Below are 16,343 nucleotides of genomic sequence, written 5' to 3' on the forward strand. Positions count from 1 at the left end.
TCCTCTCATCAACCTAAGAGTCTAAGGTAAGACCTATAATACAGCCCAGTTTTCCAGTTAGAAACCGAACTGTCCAAACCTGATGAGGTTATTATTAAATCTGAAACGTCTCAAAACTTAAACGACCACTTTTGGCAAATAGGATGCAAAGAGCACGTGACTTCTCCAAGGCCCTGACCGTGACGTGCAGCAACGGCGGGGCAGTCTCCCTCCTCGCCGATAGGGGACAGTCAACTCTGAAAGGTCCGGTTCTCTCATCCCTCCATCCAGGGAACGTCACGACCTCCTCCCGTCGCTTCTCCACACCACTCTTGCGCAGGCGCGACCGAGAGCGCGCACCGCAGAGCCGAGAGAGAGGTCACGAACTCTGACCCCCCCCCCAAATACACAAACCCCCAAAGCTCCGAGCCCCCGCTTTTCTTTACCCTCCCCCCTCCAGCTTTTTCCAACCTGTCTTATTCCGGAGCCGCCCAGTAGCCGGCTCGGCGGGACCGTCCGGTCCACGCCCGGCGCAGAACGCAGCTCGGCGGAGAAGCACCGGTAAGAAGTGCCAGGTGTGGAGAAAAGCGGCCGCGTCCGGGGCGGAGGGCGGGGGTGTACTTTCCTCCCAACTGCCAACCGACGCACCCCCTGGCCCCCACCAGCCTGCGGGCTTTGGCCGGCGGGGCCGGCCCGTCTGGCTGCGCCGCGGCGAGCTGCTCGGGCTGGGCTGGGAGCGCGGAGAGTGGCCGAAGCGGCGGAGCCGAATGCGCGGGGCTCCGAGAGAGGCCGCGGCCGAGGCCGAGGCCGGAGCCGGGCCGCGGAGCCCGCAGCCGGGCCGCGCGACCGGCACTGCAGGGAAGTCGGCGAGCTGCTCGGCGCGCACTGCAGTCTCTCCTGCGGCGCCTCCCGCGGCGCCTCTGACCTTTCACCTACAGGAAAAGCTTCCGTCCGGGCGCCGCCGCCGCTTCCCGGTCCCGGGGAGCCGCACTCGGTGGGCTCGGTTGCTGGCGGCATGTGGAAAAGGCCGGCGGTCGCCTCGAGTGGCCGCGAGCCGAGGCCTCATTTCCCGTACTGAGTCTCGTGTTTACACGGGACGGATGGAATAATGCCCCCAACTTGCACGACACATGGGGCGAGAGGAGCTGCTGCCTTCGCACCAGTATCTTTTGAGAAATAAAGTGGAACAGCCAGGGTCCTCACTGCACTGGGCATGGCTAAGCTTCCAGCAGCTCTTTTGTTAAGAAACTGTCTCCAACGCCTGCAGATACCGTTTTATGAATTAACAAATGTCGCCAAGTTGTCTCATAACCTTCACTAAGTAGGTCAGCCTGTTTTGTAAAAAAAAAAATGAAAGGAAAAGCAAAAAGACTTGAAAGTAAGACCTTTAGGGCTTTTGTGCCTCTGGAAGTTAGTTGTAAGTAGGCCTTTGACTCAGAGGTTGTTGAACAGTGTTGTGTGGTTGATTGATACACGATGATTGTTTCTAAATTTTTGCTTGTAGGTCCAATTGGTAGATGTAAAAGAGGTATTTCTATTATTAAAAAAACTGGATCACATGAAATACAATTAATGTCATTCTTTGTGGGGTATTTCAGTCTTCTTTTAAGAAGGGTTGTAAGGGAAACACAAAGGCAGCAGACATTCCCCAAATAACTACTGTTTGTGTGTCTACACACAAAGAATGTATTCCTATCCCTGGGGAATAAAAAAAGACAAAAGCAAAGCATAGGATAAAGAACTAGTAGTTTAAATATAATTATTTACCTTTTTGCATTATGGGACCCTCTGCAATCTCCAAATCTTTTATGAAAACCATGGACCAGCCTTCTGCAAAAATGCACCTTTACATAAAATTTTGCATACAATATTAGAAGTTAACAGAAGCCTGTTTGTGAATCCTAGTTAACAACCTTAGTATACACAGATAACTGCTGGACCTACCTAGAAAGATTGGATTAAAAAATCCTTTGAACTGAGTCTTGAAGGTCAGGTGCAATTCAAATGAGGGAGGAGGAGCTTGGAATGGTGTATTAGGGAATAAAGACCATCCCAGTTTGACCTGAAGAGAGACCCATCTTGGGAGTGATAGGAGATAAAATGAGAAGATGAGGAAGTTAGACTATAAAGGAACTCTCCTTTGTGTTCACAGTGCCAAGCATGTTATAGGGGCTTAATAAATACTGAAAACAATACCAGGAAGAGGGCTGAAACTTTATTCTTTGACCATTCAAGAGACACTGATGGTTCTGAAGCAGGAGAAAAAAGACGTGGTTCAGTTCTGTGAGCGTCCTGAGATACTGCTACTTGTCGAAGTTGCTGACTTTAAAAAAATGGCTTTTGCCTTCCTGGGACTTCGAATACGTGCAAAGATGGTTCTTGCCTTTTAGGGGCCTTTCATATACACAAAGTTGTACATCAAATACACATTCAGAAATTCAATCCTGAAAAGTAGCTGAAAACTTACCTGAAAAGTTCTTAGCTTGAAGGCCTTGGACTAGCCACAGGAGGTTTTATGAACCCCTTGAAATGCAGCATAGACCATCATTTGTAAATGAATGTGAACTTGTGTTTTCTGGTGAGGGAAATCTTATCTTCCGTCAGATTTTCAGAGACTTTTACCCATCCCACCAGAAAAAAAAATTATTGTTTTATATCATATTTTCAAACTGTTTTTGACTATACCGCACAGAAAATGATTCATTTTGCATCATGAGTCAGCACACTCACACACACAGATTAAGTTGAAATCAAGTCTTTGTGAGACTATTCTAACCCTCTCTATGCCTGATACACTATTTTCTATTTTTTTTAAATTCTGACTTAAATTTCACCATCCATAAGTGGCTCACAACACAAAGTTTGCAAAATATTGCTTAGATGACGACAGCCTGTATTCAGTTGATGGGAGTGGGACTAGTAGGGAAAGGGGGAGAGCAGATGTGAGAAAAGAAAATGAACTGTATCTGATGTGGTCCAAGAGCACAGACTTAAAATTTTCAATCTGAATGGAAGAAGGATGGCACCATTGACACTACTTTTCCTGTGGGGAGGTGTGTAGAAATGAGATCAAGGCCAAAGATATGTAACTATGTGTCTTCTGTGTCGTAAAGGCAATATCCTCATGCTTTTTGCTTTGTCCCTCAGGCTAGTCAAAATACTTATCCTTCAGTGTGAAACTCAGATGTCTCTCCTGTAAGGTTTTCTCAGACTCTCTCCAGTGTGGTGGTTCCTCTGAGCTCCTCTTGTTCATTTATTGAGCACTTTGTTCATTCAGGTAACTTTCAGGGGCTACTACCTCGTACCTATAAGAGATTGTTAGCCATTGGTATACATATCTTCACTTACATTGAATTTTCACAACAACTTTTTGAAGTAGATTTTATTGAATCCATTTCCTTTTTGAGGAAACTGAGCCTCAGGTTATGTGACTGACGTAGTCATTTAGTAAGTAGTAAAAATGGATTGAAACTCTGATTTGTTGACCTGAGGTCTAAGACTCACTACACTCTACTGCCTAAATAAACTCCCTCCCTCTAATTCTCTGTTTTTCTCTTTATCACTCCTTCCTAGTTTGTTCTTTTTTAAATCTGTTTTCTCATTAAAATTTAAGCTCCATGGGGTAGAGAGCTTATCTGTCTCGTTCACTGTGAAATCCCAAAATCTCACAGTATGTTTCAGTAAATCCTTGTGTTCAGATTCGAATACTGGACACTGTTAAACACTAGCGGTTCACTGAAAAAATGAGTTTATTGAAAAACTACACAGTTCTTTTCCTTAGAAGTCTGTTATCGGAGATGGTCATCTATGCAAATAAGGGCAAAGTGCTTTAGAAGATAAATGGGCACACAATACCGTGAGCCACAGATGAGGTGATGCTTGCTTTTCTGATTACAATAGTTGATATCCATTCAAAAGGCATGAAGAAGAAAATAAGTGGCCTGTAAATCTCTACCTAGAAAAGTCACCGGTTAACATTTGAGAATGTTTATTTTTAGTCCTTGTGTGTTTTGCATAAAGTCAGTTGTAAGTAAAATTGTTTTTTGATCTTTGCATTTAGTTTGTCATAAGCATTTTCTCTTCATCATTAAACATTTTTCCTTTTTTTAAATTAAAGTTTATTGGGGTGACAGTTGTTAGTAAAGTTACATAGATTTCAGGTGTATAATTCTGTATTACATCATCTATAAATCCCATTGTGTGTTCACCACCCAGAGTTAGTTCTCCTTCCATCACCATATATTTGATCCCCTTTACCCTAAACATTTTTCTTATACGTGACTTTAATGAGAATATGTTTTGCAGAAGTCTTTGTACTTTGTGTTTGCTAACATTTCACCTTCACAGTAAGTCTATCTCTGATCTCTTATTAAAAATCGCAGTTCGCCCCCAACTGTCCGCAATTTCTGTTGCCAATCCTTCCTTTATACTCTATTTTTCTTCATTCCACTTTTCACCAATTTGTTGATATTGTATGTTTTATTTACTTGTTTGTTGTCTGTTTCACCCCACCAAAATAGAACTTCACAAGGGGAGGTTTGTTTTAATACTCCCTGCTGTATCCCTAGCACTTAGAAAAATGCCTGGCCCAAAGTAAGCACTTAAGTGTTTGTTGAATGGAAAAATATTGAATGAATTATTGGGTCAACGAGTATGAACATTTTTAATGCTCTTGGTACACATTGGCAAATTATTTTTCTGGGAAGGTTATAACATTTTAGACTTCAGTTAACAATGCGTAAAGAATGCCTTTTTTGGCTCGGTTATAATTTGGGTTTTCCTCATGGACACTAAACTCACCCGTGTTGATTGATGGCAGGAAAGGGACAATATGGTCAAATTTGTCAATGAAAATGGTATTGGGACAGAAATTAATGACTGACAATAATAAAGTCCTTGGAAACTATGGTGTAAAATTGGCTTACGTGAATCTGAAAGGAAGAGTTTTGGGTGCGGAGTAAGCAGCCCTCCGCCAGAGGCCCACAGCAGTAGCTGAATCCTTGAGATCTGTATGTACTACTGTGTCATAGCTACGTGTGGGTGAGAGTTTCATGCTCATTTGCCTATTTTTTAAAATACTTTATTGTCTTTGTTAAGAATACTGATTCTTTTTAAATTTAATTTTATTTAGAAAACATGTAAAACTATGTATCTTGTTTTCCTGTTACTGAATTTCCCTTCATGAGCCTCCTCATTTTGTAAATTTTCGTTTAAAGCTGGGAATAAACTCTGGACTGGTAACCCAAAACTTTGATTCTTTTCAAAACTGTCAGGAGGCCCTCCCCATTGGTAAGACTCTATTATCAGTACGGGAGGGTAACTGGTGACCCCTAATGTCTTGTCTCATGAGAATGTGTAAGAGCCTCCAGTGCTTAAGACTCCAGGCCTCACGTTTTTAATATTGAGTATTGCAAGGCTGCCTGGCCCTCACTCCTTATGCCTGTTTTTACCAATTTAAAAAAAATGAAAATGTTTTTGGTATGTTTATGGTGTGCTTGAAAAGAATTCATCACACTTAATTCTGTTCTATGAATTCTCTAGTTTCCACTACATAGAATTTACAGCATAGGCTGTAAAACTAAATTTGTCATTTATTAAAGAACGCACAAAGCAAGAAATTAGAAGGACCTTGATTTGGAAGTAGCCAAAAGTAGACCTCTAGATATAGTATCTTGTAAGAAGGTTTTCTTCTCCCTCCGCCTCCTCTCCTTTCCCCTCCCCCTCCTCCTGACAGCAAAAAGTTGGAGTCAACACTGAATTACATTGTTTGAGTGGCTTAGTAGTGTTCAGTGGACTTCTGCTTGAAAAGTGCTGTGTATCAGTGGTAGAAACAAATTGGAGGAGTTGCCTGGCCCATGCTGATAATATCAGTAGGCAAGTCTGTGCTAATCCCCATCTTTTGATAAATAGACTTTCCAAAAAAATGAAACTGCCAATCATTAACCTTCCTTTCTCTCTTCCTGCCCCACCTACAGTGATTAATCCGGAAGATGAGCACACAACCTAAGCTAGGCCAATCAGAATCCATTGCCAAGATTTTAAAATTGGAATTCAAGAAGACTACTTTTCCTTTCCTGGTGCTTTACTACGCAGTTGACAATAAGAAGTCACTTAGGGAGAAGCTGAGAATAGAGCTAGATCCTGACAGCATCAGAAACCCTAGCTCATTTTTCCCAAGGTCAGGTCTGCTGTCATCCTAGCGGTGTATGTATATTCATTCCCCTGTCCCCCGTTCCCCCTCTTTTTTTGCTTAAACTAGCAGCAGTTGAGCTTTTTATCTCAACCAAAGTGACTAACACACTTTCTTAAATACCTGCTGTCATGCCAGGTACCTATTTTATTACCAGTATTCCTTTCTTGCTTGCTAATATTTTTATCTATCAAAGCGAATAATACCCTGTGGGAATGTCTGAATTCTGGTAACACTTAATACATTTGTATAGGATTTGTAATTAATTAAGATAGTCTCCCTCATTCTTATAAATGGTGATGGTTTTTTTAAATGAACAAGATTGTATAATGTATTTTAATTATTTCATGGATCTATTTACATCTAAATATGTATTATATTCCTGGATAGTTTGATGAGAAGTAGGTAATAATGAAAGTAGGATTATAGATTTGACTTTATATCACTGCATCTGTGCTTTCCTAGACTTGAATCTTAAAATATGAGGTCTGACAATTACATTTGTGAACTTGTTGCACCAATGTTGCTAACCTTTTTTGATATTAGAGAGATTATTCATTATGAATTTGTACCAACTGGACAAACAGTTAACCAAGTTTACTAGTTGGAAGTGCTGAAAAGGCTGCGTGAAAAAGTTAGACGACCTGAACTTTTCGCCAACAATTCATGGCTCTTGCATCACAACAACGCACCAGCTCACACGGCACTGTCTGTGAGGGAGTTTTTAGCCAGGAAACAAATAACTGTGTTGGAACACCCTCCCTACTCACCTGATCTGGTCCCCAATGACTTCTTTCTTTACCTAAAGATAAAGGAAATATTGAAAGGAAGACATTTTGATGACATTCAGGACATCAAGGGTAATATTGTGACAGCTCTGATGGCCACTGCAGAAAAAGAATTCCAATTGCTTTGAAGGGTGGACTAGATGCTGGCATCGGTGCATAGCTTCCCAAGGGGAAGACTTTGAAGGTGACCATAGTGATATTCAGCCGTGAAGTATGTAGCACTTTTTCTAGGATGAGTTCATGAACTTAATTGTCCGACCTCGCAAGTTAATGAGCTGGCTTGACAGACATCTGACAGGCTTTACAAGTAGGATGTGATAGTTTAAGGTTGCAGTGGAAAATATATTTGGTTGTTGAGGGATCCAAAGGGGAAAGGTTGTTCTTAGTCTGCCTTTTTTGGTCAAATGTGTTTTCCAGATTCATCTCATGACAGTTTTGCTCACCACAAAGTGAGATATATCACTATATCACTATATATCACTGAAGTAAATACTCCAGAAACTTTCCCTGAGCATTCTTTTGCTAAACAGTTTGGCTTATATGGATTTATAAAACAATATGAGATAAGAGCTCTAGACTACTGTAGTAGGGCAGAGGGTTTATATAGAGAGAAGAAGAAAATTGATGTGTTGGATCAAAATGGAACCCACCAAATATATGTAAGTGTATATATTTTTGAGGAGGATGTGTAGCTTTAGTCAGATTCTCTAAGGAGTTTGTACCTCTAAAACAGGTTAAGAATCCATTACTGTTTCCTGCTCTTCTTAAACAGGGGGGTGGGGGAAGAATTTGAATATACCTGAATTCATTATTGGACAACACCATTCCAAGGACGTTAACATTCAGATCCATGTAGCCTTGTGTTACCTGTAGCATTGCTAATGACAAAGTATACAATCAAGCACCAGCGGCTTATGCGTGCACACACACGCACCGCAGGGTATACCCTCCTGCTCTTTGGTCTCTTCGGCTAAAATAATAGTTGATCTTAGAATAAATGTTAGCTTGTCTAATAGTGCATAGAGTTGAACTTAGGCGTTCCTATTCATATACTTTTAAGTAATCAAACAATAATAATGTATAGAAATAGTTTCTCTACCTGAGTTTTCATTATGAAGTAGCTTCTGCTGAGAACAACTAGTGTTGATTTTAGGATTTCTGGGAAAGATTCCTTTAAACTGTTTTTGTTACTGTTAATTACTTTTTTGTGGTGATGCTTATAATTAAAATTTTAAAGGAAGAAACACTCAGTGAAAAATAAGTCTCTGTCCCATTTCTGTTTCCAAATTTCCAGTTCTCCCTGAAGATAGTCACTGTAACCATTTTCTTATGTGTCCTTCCAGGTGGTTTTCCATCTTTCTAGGTAGCATTTTAAAGCTTTCTTTACATAGATCTTGCACATTTATTGTTAGATTTATGCTTAAATATTTACTGAATTGTCTCCACCCAAAATTCATTTGTTGAAGTCCTCGCCCCCAGTACCTCGGAATGTGACTGCATTTGCAGATGATGCTTTAAAGAGGTAACTAAATTAATATGAAGTCATTAGGGTGGGCCCTAAGCCAATATGACTAGATTATAATTATAACAGAAATACAAACAGAGTAGACTTGTAAAGATACAGAGAGAAGACGGCCATCTACAAACCAAGGTAATAGGCCTCAGAAGAAACCAATCCTGCCTACAGCTTCTCTCCAACATCTAGCCTCCAGAATTGTGAGAAAATTAATTTTTGTTGTTTTAACTACTGAGCTGTGCTACTTTCTTATGTCAGCGCTGGTAAACAAATACTGATTTTGGTAGTGGGAAGTGGGTGGTGCTGGTGGTGCTGTAACAAATACCTAAAAATTTGGAACAAGGAAATGAGTAGAGACTGGGAGAGTTTGGGTATGCATGCTAGAAAAACCTGAATTGCCTTGAAGAAATTGTTGGTAAAAATAAGGATGTCAAAGACAATTTCAGTAAGCGTTGAGAAAGAAAGCTGTGGAAAAAGCTGCTGTCATCTAAGAGATACACATATCATCATCATAAACAGAATGTTGATAGACATCTGAACACTAAAGGTGCTTCTGATGAGGTCTCAGATGGAAATGAGGAACATGTTATTGGAAACTGGAGGAAAGGAGAACCTTGTTATAAAAATAGCAAAGAACTTGACTAGTCATGTTGTGTTCTAGTGTTTTGTGTAAAGTACTGAACTTGGATAGTAATCTGAGGAGATGTTTAAGCAAAGTGTTGAAGATACAGCCTGATTTCTCCTTGATACTTACAGTAAAATGTGAGAGGAGAGAATAAATTGAAGAAGGAATTGTTAAGAAATATGGAATCAGAACTTGGAGAATTGGAAAATACTCAACCTATCCATATTGCAAAACAAAAGCAAAAACATGTTCTGGAGAGACTACCCAGGATGTGACTGGACAACTATTTCCTGAAGAGATTATGGGCACATGATTTATGGATCCAATCAGCCATCTCAACAGAAGCCAGGAATGGAGATGGGTTATCCAGAAGAGATCTGTAGAGGACTCTTCTTGTCTGATGGTTTGCACCACTATGCATTGCATGGAAGGCAACAAGATTTTTGAGAATTTTATACCAGCAGAAATGTTGCCAGCTTGAACTGAAGGGGACACAGATGAGATGAAACGAAGGAAGGCTCTTATATTTGTGGGATTCTACTGGATGGGCCAATAGAGTTACTCAGTTTAGAACATGGGTTATCTTTCAAGAAAAGGGAAGAATGACCCTGAAGATGGGTCAGAAGTTGGCAGGGCTGTCACCCTGCCAAGAGCACATAACCCAGAGCACATAGCCCAGGAGCCCAGAGCACATAGGTCCGGGAGCAGCACTGTCTCCTTGGTTGGTTCCAGAGAGATTGAAGCCACTGTTTTTCAACTTAGTGAGCGATAATTGAATAATCAAGCTACATATTGAATATTGCTTTTAGCATAACTAACAAGCATTAAAATTTTAATGAAAATAATAGAAGGAAAAACAATTCAGATAATTTGGCAACTAATGTTAATTATAATTATAGAATACTCTGGAATTTATGACAGTCTGTAAAGTCAGAAGTAAATTTTGTATTCTTGACTACCTCACGTAGAGAAAAAGCAAAGTCAAAGTCAACTCATTAATCTTACAGCCTCTCAAATCCATTTGGAGACAGCGTTTCATTAAATTCAAATTAACATTAATATATAAGACATTGTCACTAATGAAGAACAATCATAAAATTCTAGAGAAATCTATCCTTCCAAATGCATGTAATTGTTTTGTCAGTTTTTATAATAATATTGATAAAAGTGTGTTAAATGGCTACAGTGATGTGTTTGTTTACAGATAGGATTGCCCTTGTTTAAATTATTGAACTACTCCTGTCTGTATCAGAGCTGTCCTGTTTAGACTTCCGTATCTTTGAAAAGTAAAATTGCTTGAGTAGTTTTTTTAAGTAGACATTTTCAAAATATATAAAAGCAGAGAGAATAATTTTTTGAACTCCTGTATAAACTTCACCAGTCTTCAGTAATTGTCAGTGCTTGGCCAATTTTGTTTTATTTATTCCCTCCCACTCCCACCCATCTAACTGGGTTACTTTGAAGAAAATCCTAACTATCATAATTTCATTTCTAAATTCTTCAATAAATATGTTTTTGTGGGTTTGATTATGAAAAGGCATCTTTTTATTTTTGGCAGGACATTTTTGCAATTAGATCATGGCAACCATAGAAGAAATTGCACATCAAATTATTGAACAGCAGATGGGAGAGGTATGTCTAGTTTACAGTTCATTCATTGATTCACCAAACTTAATTACACCAAATGTATATGCTAGGTTCTGGAGTGTAGAAATAATAGATACCCTCTACTTCAAGGTAGCTTTAATCTGGTGACAGATAGCAGGATGATCAGACTATCACGATAGAATATGGTGATATGATAGATGATTGTATAGGGTGCTAAAGGAGCACAGAAGAAAAACAGCTAATAAAGAGTTGTGGACGAGTGTGGGGACCTGGTCAGGCAACATCTTTGGCCCAGTGGGAGGAGATCCATGTCAGTAGACAGATCTTCGTTTTTTAAAGTTATGTCCTATTCTTTAGTAAGAGGTACCGTAATCCAGAGGTTTTCAAGTGTCATCTAGGGGCTCTTTCAGAATCAGCAAGGTCAAAACTATTTTCATAATAATACTAAAATGTCGTTTTCCTTTTCACTAGCATTCTTTCACAAGTGTACAGCAGAATTTTGCAGAGGTTACATGACATGTGAAATGTGTCAGCATTTAAAAGGTGGACATAATTCAGTGAACTAATGTTTCCCAAATGACCAATGCATGATGTTATAAAATCACTCATGAGTAAAGAATCCATTCAAATTGCCGGGTAGACCAATGGATTTTAGTTTCTAATTCTGCATTGAAACAAACCTTTGAAAAGTCAAGTTTGGGTATAGCATCAAAGAACAGTTTCCACAGTAAAGAGGCTATTAAGATATTCTTCCCCCTTACCAATAAACGTAAGGCTGGATTTTCTTTTTATATTTTAACCAAAACGATGTATTGCAACAGATTGAATGCAGAGGCAAATTCTATTAAGCCAGACAATAAAGCAATTTGCAAAAACGTAAATTGGTCTCACTCCCCTCACTAAATTTTTGTTTGGAAAATATACTTATTTTTCATAAATGTTATTTAACATTTAATAAGTTACTTTTAATTATTAATATAAATTTTTAAAATTTCTCTCCTTGAATTTCTAATACCATGTTTCCCTGAAAATAAGACCTAGCCGGACAATCCGCTCTAATGCGTCTTTTGAAGCAACAATTAATATAAGCAAAATTTTGGAGCAAAAATTTAATATAAGACCTGTTCTCATATAAGGCCCGGTCTTAAAGTAAAATAAGGTCGAGTCTTATATTTATTTATAGTAAAGTAAGACCGGGTCTTATATTAATTTTTGCTGCAAAAGACCCATTAGAGCTGATTGTCCGGCTAGGTCTTCTTTTCGGGGAAACATGGTAAAATGTCATGTATATAACCCACATAGACAAAAGCCCTTTGAGACTCTCAGTAATTTTTAGAGCGTAACAGGATCCTGAGACCTGAGAACTGTTTCTATAATCTATTTAATGTTATTTATTGAAGACCATTTGGATTGCTTCAGTTTCCAGTTATAATTATTATGCTGCAATAAGCATCATTTTACTCATATAAGCAGAATGTTTCAGCACAATGAAAGTTGCACTGTGCATGCACCTAAATGCTCTTTTCTGTAAGAAATAAGTGTCAGCCATTAGACTTTAATTCAATTCACAATGAATATTACTGATAGAAATAATCCAAAAAAACCCTTAAGATAGCTGAAAATTTACATAGTAAAATTTGTTATAGATGAACTGATTCAATGTCTCATAGGTATCATCGAAAATTTTAGAAATTTTAGGGAGGATGGAGACTGGACTTAGTAGAAATAATTCATGTAAAATGAAACTGGTAACAGTTAAAACTGTACCCACAAAAATAAGACATGGTAGAAATAATGGTCAATAAAGAAAACTAAAATTGGCAGCAGCTATAATCAATACAATCTGCTCTAGATAAAAACTGATTAATGATTCAGAATTTTGTAAATTTTGCATAGAAAATAATCTTGATGAAAATAATTTCAGGGAAATGGGAAAAGTTGGAAACACACCAACTTTGCCATTTAAAAATTGAATCAAGGCATTAAATTGGCTTAGTGAGTTTACTCTGTAAAATATTTGCTCAAAAATAACACAATTTCTCATGCTAGGCTAGTTCTCTTTATTCATGAACTTGCTTTTCCCTGGACTACTCCATCTAAGTAGATGGCAATTCTGTCTTCCCAGTGCCTCAGGCCAAAATTTTATAGTCATCCTTGACTCTTCTCTTCTTATGTTCCACATCCATTCCATCAACTCATGTTGTCACCATTTCCTTCATAAAATATCCCAAATTGTCTCCACCCCTAGCATGGCTGCTACCCGGTTCTCAGCCAGTATTTCTGCCCATATATGATGATACTCAGATAGTGCCAGTATCTGCAATAGCATTCTTGTTTCCCTTAATTCTCCTCTTGAACATTCACAGTCTAGTCTTCACCGTAAATCCAGAATGGTCTTCTTTGAAAAGATCCGGGCTCTTCTCTATAAACCCTCCAGTGTCTCTCCAATTCACACAGTAGGAAATCCAGACTTTGTGTGGCCTAGGAAGCCTTATACCATCTGGCCTCTGCTGTCACTCAGATCCCATATTCTACCCACTCTTCCACTTTGTTGCACTCACATAGCTCTCTTGCTGTGTCTCTTGCCTCACGTGTAGAACACACTGCTCCTGCTTCATGACCTTTTATGTTCTGTTTCCTCTTCCTGGGATGCACTCCCCCTAGCTAGTCCCAAGCCTTGGTCTGTTGCTTCACTCAGGTCTGTGCAAAAATGTTACCTCCTCATCGCTCTCATTTCATCAGTGACTCACCTTACCCTGCTTTATTTTTCTTTATAAAACTCAGTACCACCTGACAATATTATTTGCTTATTTGGTTTTATCTGCCTTTCCTCACTAAAATAAAAGCTTTATGAAAAAAAAGTTTTGTTTTGTTTATTGCTCTATCCCAGAACAAACTGCTTCACAAATAGAATATACTCTGTATATGTTTGTCTTAAGTGGAAGGTGGGAGGGAAATGGAAGGAATCAAAATAGTGAGGTCTAAATGTGCTCACTATTGTACCTTTATTTGCACATTTGTTTATTTCTGTAAGATAAGATTTCATGGAAGTAGAATTGCCAGTTGAAAAGATGTTTGTGTATTATATTGAATTATATATGTAATGGTATGTTTTTCTAGCTTTGTCTGAATGTATGGCAAAATTGTGTTCTTTAAGGAAAAAAAATTGAGTTGAATTGATTACTAATTTTATGTGATTGTGTTAGATTGTTACAGAGCAGCAAACTGGCCAGAAAATCCAGATCGTGACAGCGCTCGATCATAATACACAAGGCAAGCAGTTCATTCTGACAAATCACGATGGATCCACTCCAAGCAAAGTCGTCCTGGCCAGGCAAGATTCCACTCCAGGGAAAGTTTTCCTCACAACTCCAGATGCAGCAGGTGTCAATCAGTTATTTTTCACAACTCCTGATCTGTCTGCACAACACCTCCAGGTAAATAACTATAGTGTTTTTTCATCTGATACTTGAAAAAATTAAAAAGCATGTCATAAGTATAAATCCTGACATTATGACTTCAGGTCCTGCATGTTTGGTAGGAAAAAAAAAATCTTGCCTGAATGTATGAGCTGTGCAGATTATCTATGATTACTGCCCTCTCCGATGGGCCACTATACTTTTCCTCACGCACCCTCATACCCGTATATTTTGGGGGTTCTTAGTTGCATATGGTAAGATCTACTAAGGCTGGTTTGGTCAGGAAAGGATTTAGTAAAGAACACAGAGAGCTCAGAATTGTTTGGAAGGCTGAAGAAATAGTTCTAGGTCAGGCTTCCAAAAATAACTAGTGGAGCATGCTTCTGAAGTTGTTTCTAAGAGACCTGCTGCTTCTGCACAGTTAGGAAACTGCCAGATCAGAAGCATCTTCTGTGGCTGCATTTTCCAGGATCAAGCTTCCTGTGCCTCAGACAAGCAGCTGCCAAATCAAGAAGTTGGTATGAACGCTGCCGGCTTTGTCACTTTGCTCTTCTGTTATCTACATCTTCGTTGATATAGCAAGCAGTCTACTCCGTGGTCTGCTTTAACATTGGAACTCTAGTATAGATTAACTTGACTTCGTGTTAGTGGTAGTTTTGCTAGTTGTACATTGTTCTTCAAGAACTAGTTAAGGCTTTTTTACACACTGCACGCCTGTGGTTATGTAGATATTTTTACTGACGGTTTCTATAATTGAATACAAATACAATGAACCCTTAAGTTTGTCTTTAGAGATATTTTAGGGGTATGCCCACTTAAAATTGGAGTCCATATTTTGTGATAAAAACCTAATCAAAGAAAATTCCTTTTAGGATTGAAAAACTCCTAATTCATAAAATACAAAATTTTGCTTATATATCCTGATAGATTCTGTTATCCTTCTAAATTACATCATTTTTATTATTTTTAGAAGCTGTTAAGGTGAGAAAATGGATAGATTTTATAAAAAGTTATCAAGATAGACATCACTAAAAAATGTATAATATTCATACCTTAATTTGTTTATTTTTTAACAAACTTGAATTTTTTAGAACAGCTTTACATTTACAGAAATATTGAGCAGTTTAGTACACATAGTTCCCATATAACCTCTGAACACAAAGTTTCTCCTGTTATTAACATTTCACATTAGTATGATACGTTTGTTATAATTAATGAGCTAATATTAATACATTATTAACTAAAATCAATATTTTTAGCTTTTCCTAATTTCTACCTACTAGCCTTTTTTGTTTCAGGATACCATATTACATTTAGTTGCCATGTCTCCTTAGACTCCTCTTACCTATGACAGTTTCTCTTACTTTCCTTATATTTGATGACCTTGAGTGTAGGTATATTGTAGGTTGCCCCACTATGAGACTTTGGCTGATGTTTTTCTCGTGATTAGACTAGAGTTGTGGGTTTCGGGGAGGAAGATCATAGAGGTTAAGTGCTATTTTCATCACATCCTATCAAGGGTATTTACTGTCATCATGGTTTATGACTGCTGACAATGACCTTGACCACCTGGCTAAAGAAATGTGTGTCAGATTTCTGCACTGTAAAGTTACTCTTTTTTAGAAAAAATTTCTGTATTTTAAAAGTAAAGGTAATATTGGTACTTTGACTACTTTATGGATCATTGTTAAGGGCAATGAAAGAGAAACAGGTATAGGATGGAATTCCCCTGGGCCAAGAAGATGTGATTTCTGGTCTGGTGACCTACGATGTGTTGTGGCCAACTCCCTTAACCTCTCACTATCTCTTCTACCCTTAGAAATAAATAGCAAATAAGAGATTAGTACCATTTGCAATAAATGTGCTATTCAGGAAGAGTGATACTTGTGTTTGATGCTTTCAAAGGACGTCTGATACCAGAATTTGTTTTTTTTAAGTTTTTTTTAAAGACTGATTTTTATGGTGATAGAAAAAGAAATATTTTATTTTTATAAAATAAAAAGGATAGCTACTTTAAGGACTGTTTAAAAAGTCAAAATTGCTCCTGAAGGCATTCACACCTCTAAGAGAAGATAAAGAGTCAAAACAGTGGATTACTTTGTGGGTTGTTTTAAAAATGCTAGACACATTTTTTTGGATTTAATTTGGTTACTTTTCAAAAGATTGTAAGAAATGATGAAAAAGTTGAAGGACAAACCTGAGAGTAGTATTTCTTTAC

General features: G+C 38.3%; 2 protein-coding genes across 6 annotated transcripts in view; one reads left to right on the top strand and one right to left on the bottom strand.

The window, feature by feature from the left end:
- Positions 1–276: 276 nt before the first annotated feature.
- LOC117028742 (skin secretory protein xP2-like) lies at positions 277–1,984 on the bottom strand. Its single transcript, XM_033117634.1, has 2 exons — positions 1,747–1,984; positions 277–1,310 (listed from the first exon to the last, which is right to left on the bottom strand). The coding sequence occupies exon 2, from the start codon at positions 994–996 to the stop codon at positions 277–279; it is 720 nt and encodes a 239-aa protein (XP_032973525.1). The 5' UTR covers positions 997–1,310; positions 1,747–1,984.
- NR2C1 (nuclear receptor subfamily 2 group C member 1) overlaps positions 365–16,343 on the top strand; it is a 39,928-nt gene continuing 23,949 nt past the window's right edge. The window contains exons 1-5 of one of the 5 annotated variants that reach the window (XM_033116570.1): positions 365–540; positions 3,127–3,256; positions 5,955–6,183; positions 10,657–10,730; positions 13,913–14,143. In XM_033116570.1, coding sequence (XP_032972461.1) covers positions 10,677–10,730; positions 13,913–14,143 — 285 coding nt within the window. In that variant the 5' untranslated portion in view covers positions 365–540; positions 3,127–3,256; positions 5,955–6,183; positions 10,657–10,676. The remainder of the gene's footprint in view (positions 541–3,126; positions 3,257–5,954; positions 6,184–10,656; positions 10,731–13,912; positions 14,144–16,343) is intronic. The other 4 variants (XM_033116571.1, XM_033116569.1, XM_033116572.1 and 1 more) reach the window with 4 other exon arrangements.

Source organism: Rhinolophus ferrumequinum, chromosome 10, assembly GCF_004115265.2.
Source record: "Rhinolophus ferrumequinum isolate MPI-CBG mRhiFer1 chromosome 10, mRhiFer1_v1.p, whole genome shotgun sequence".
Classification (NCBI taxonomy): Eukaryota; Metazoa; Chordata; class Mammalia; order Chiroptera; family Rhinolophidae; genus Rhinolophus; species Rhinolophus ferrumequinum.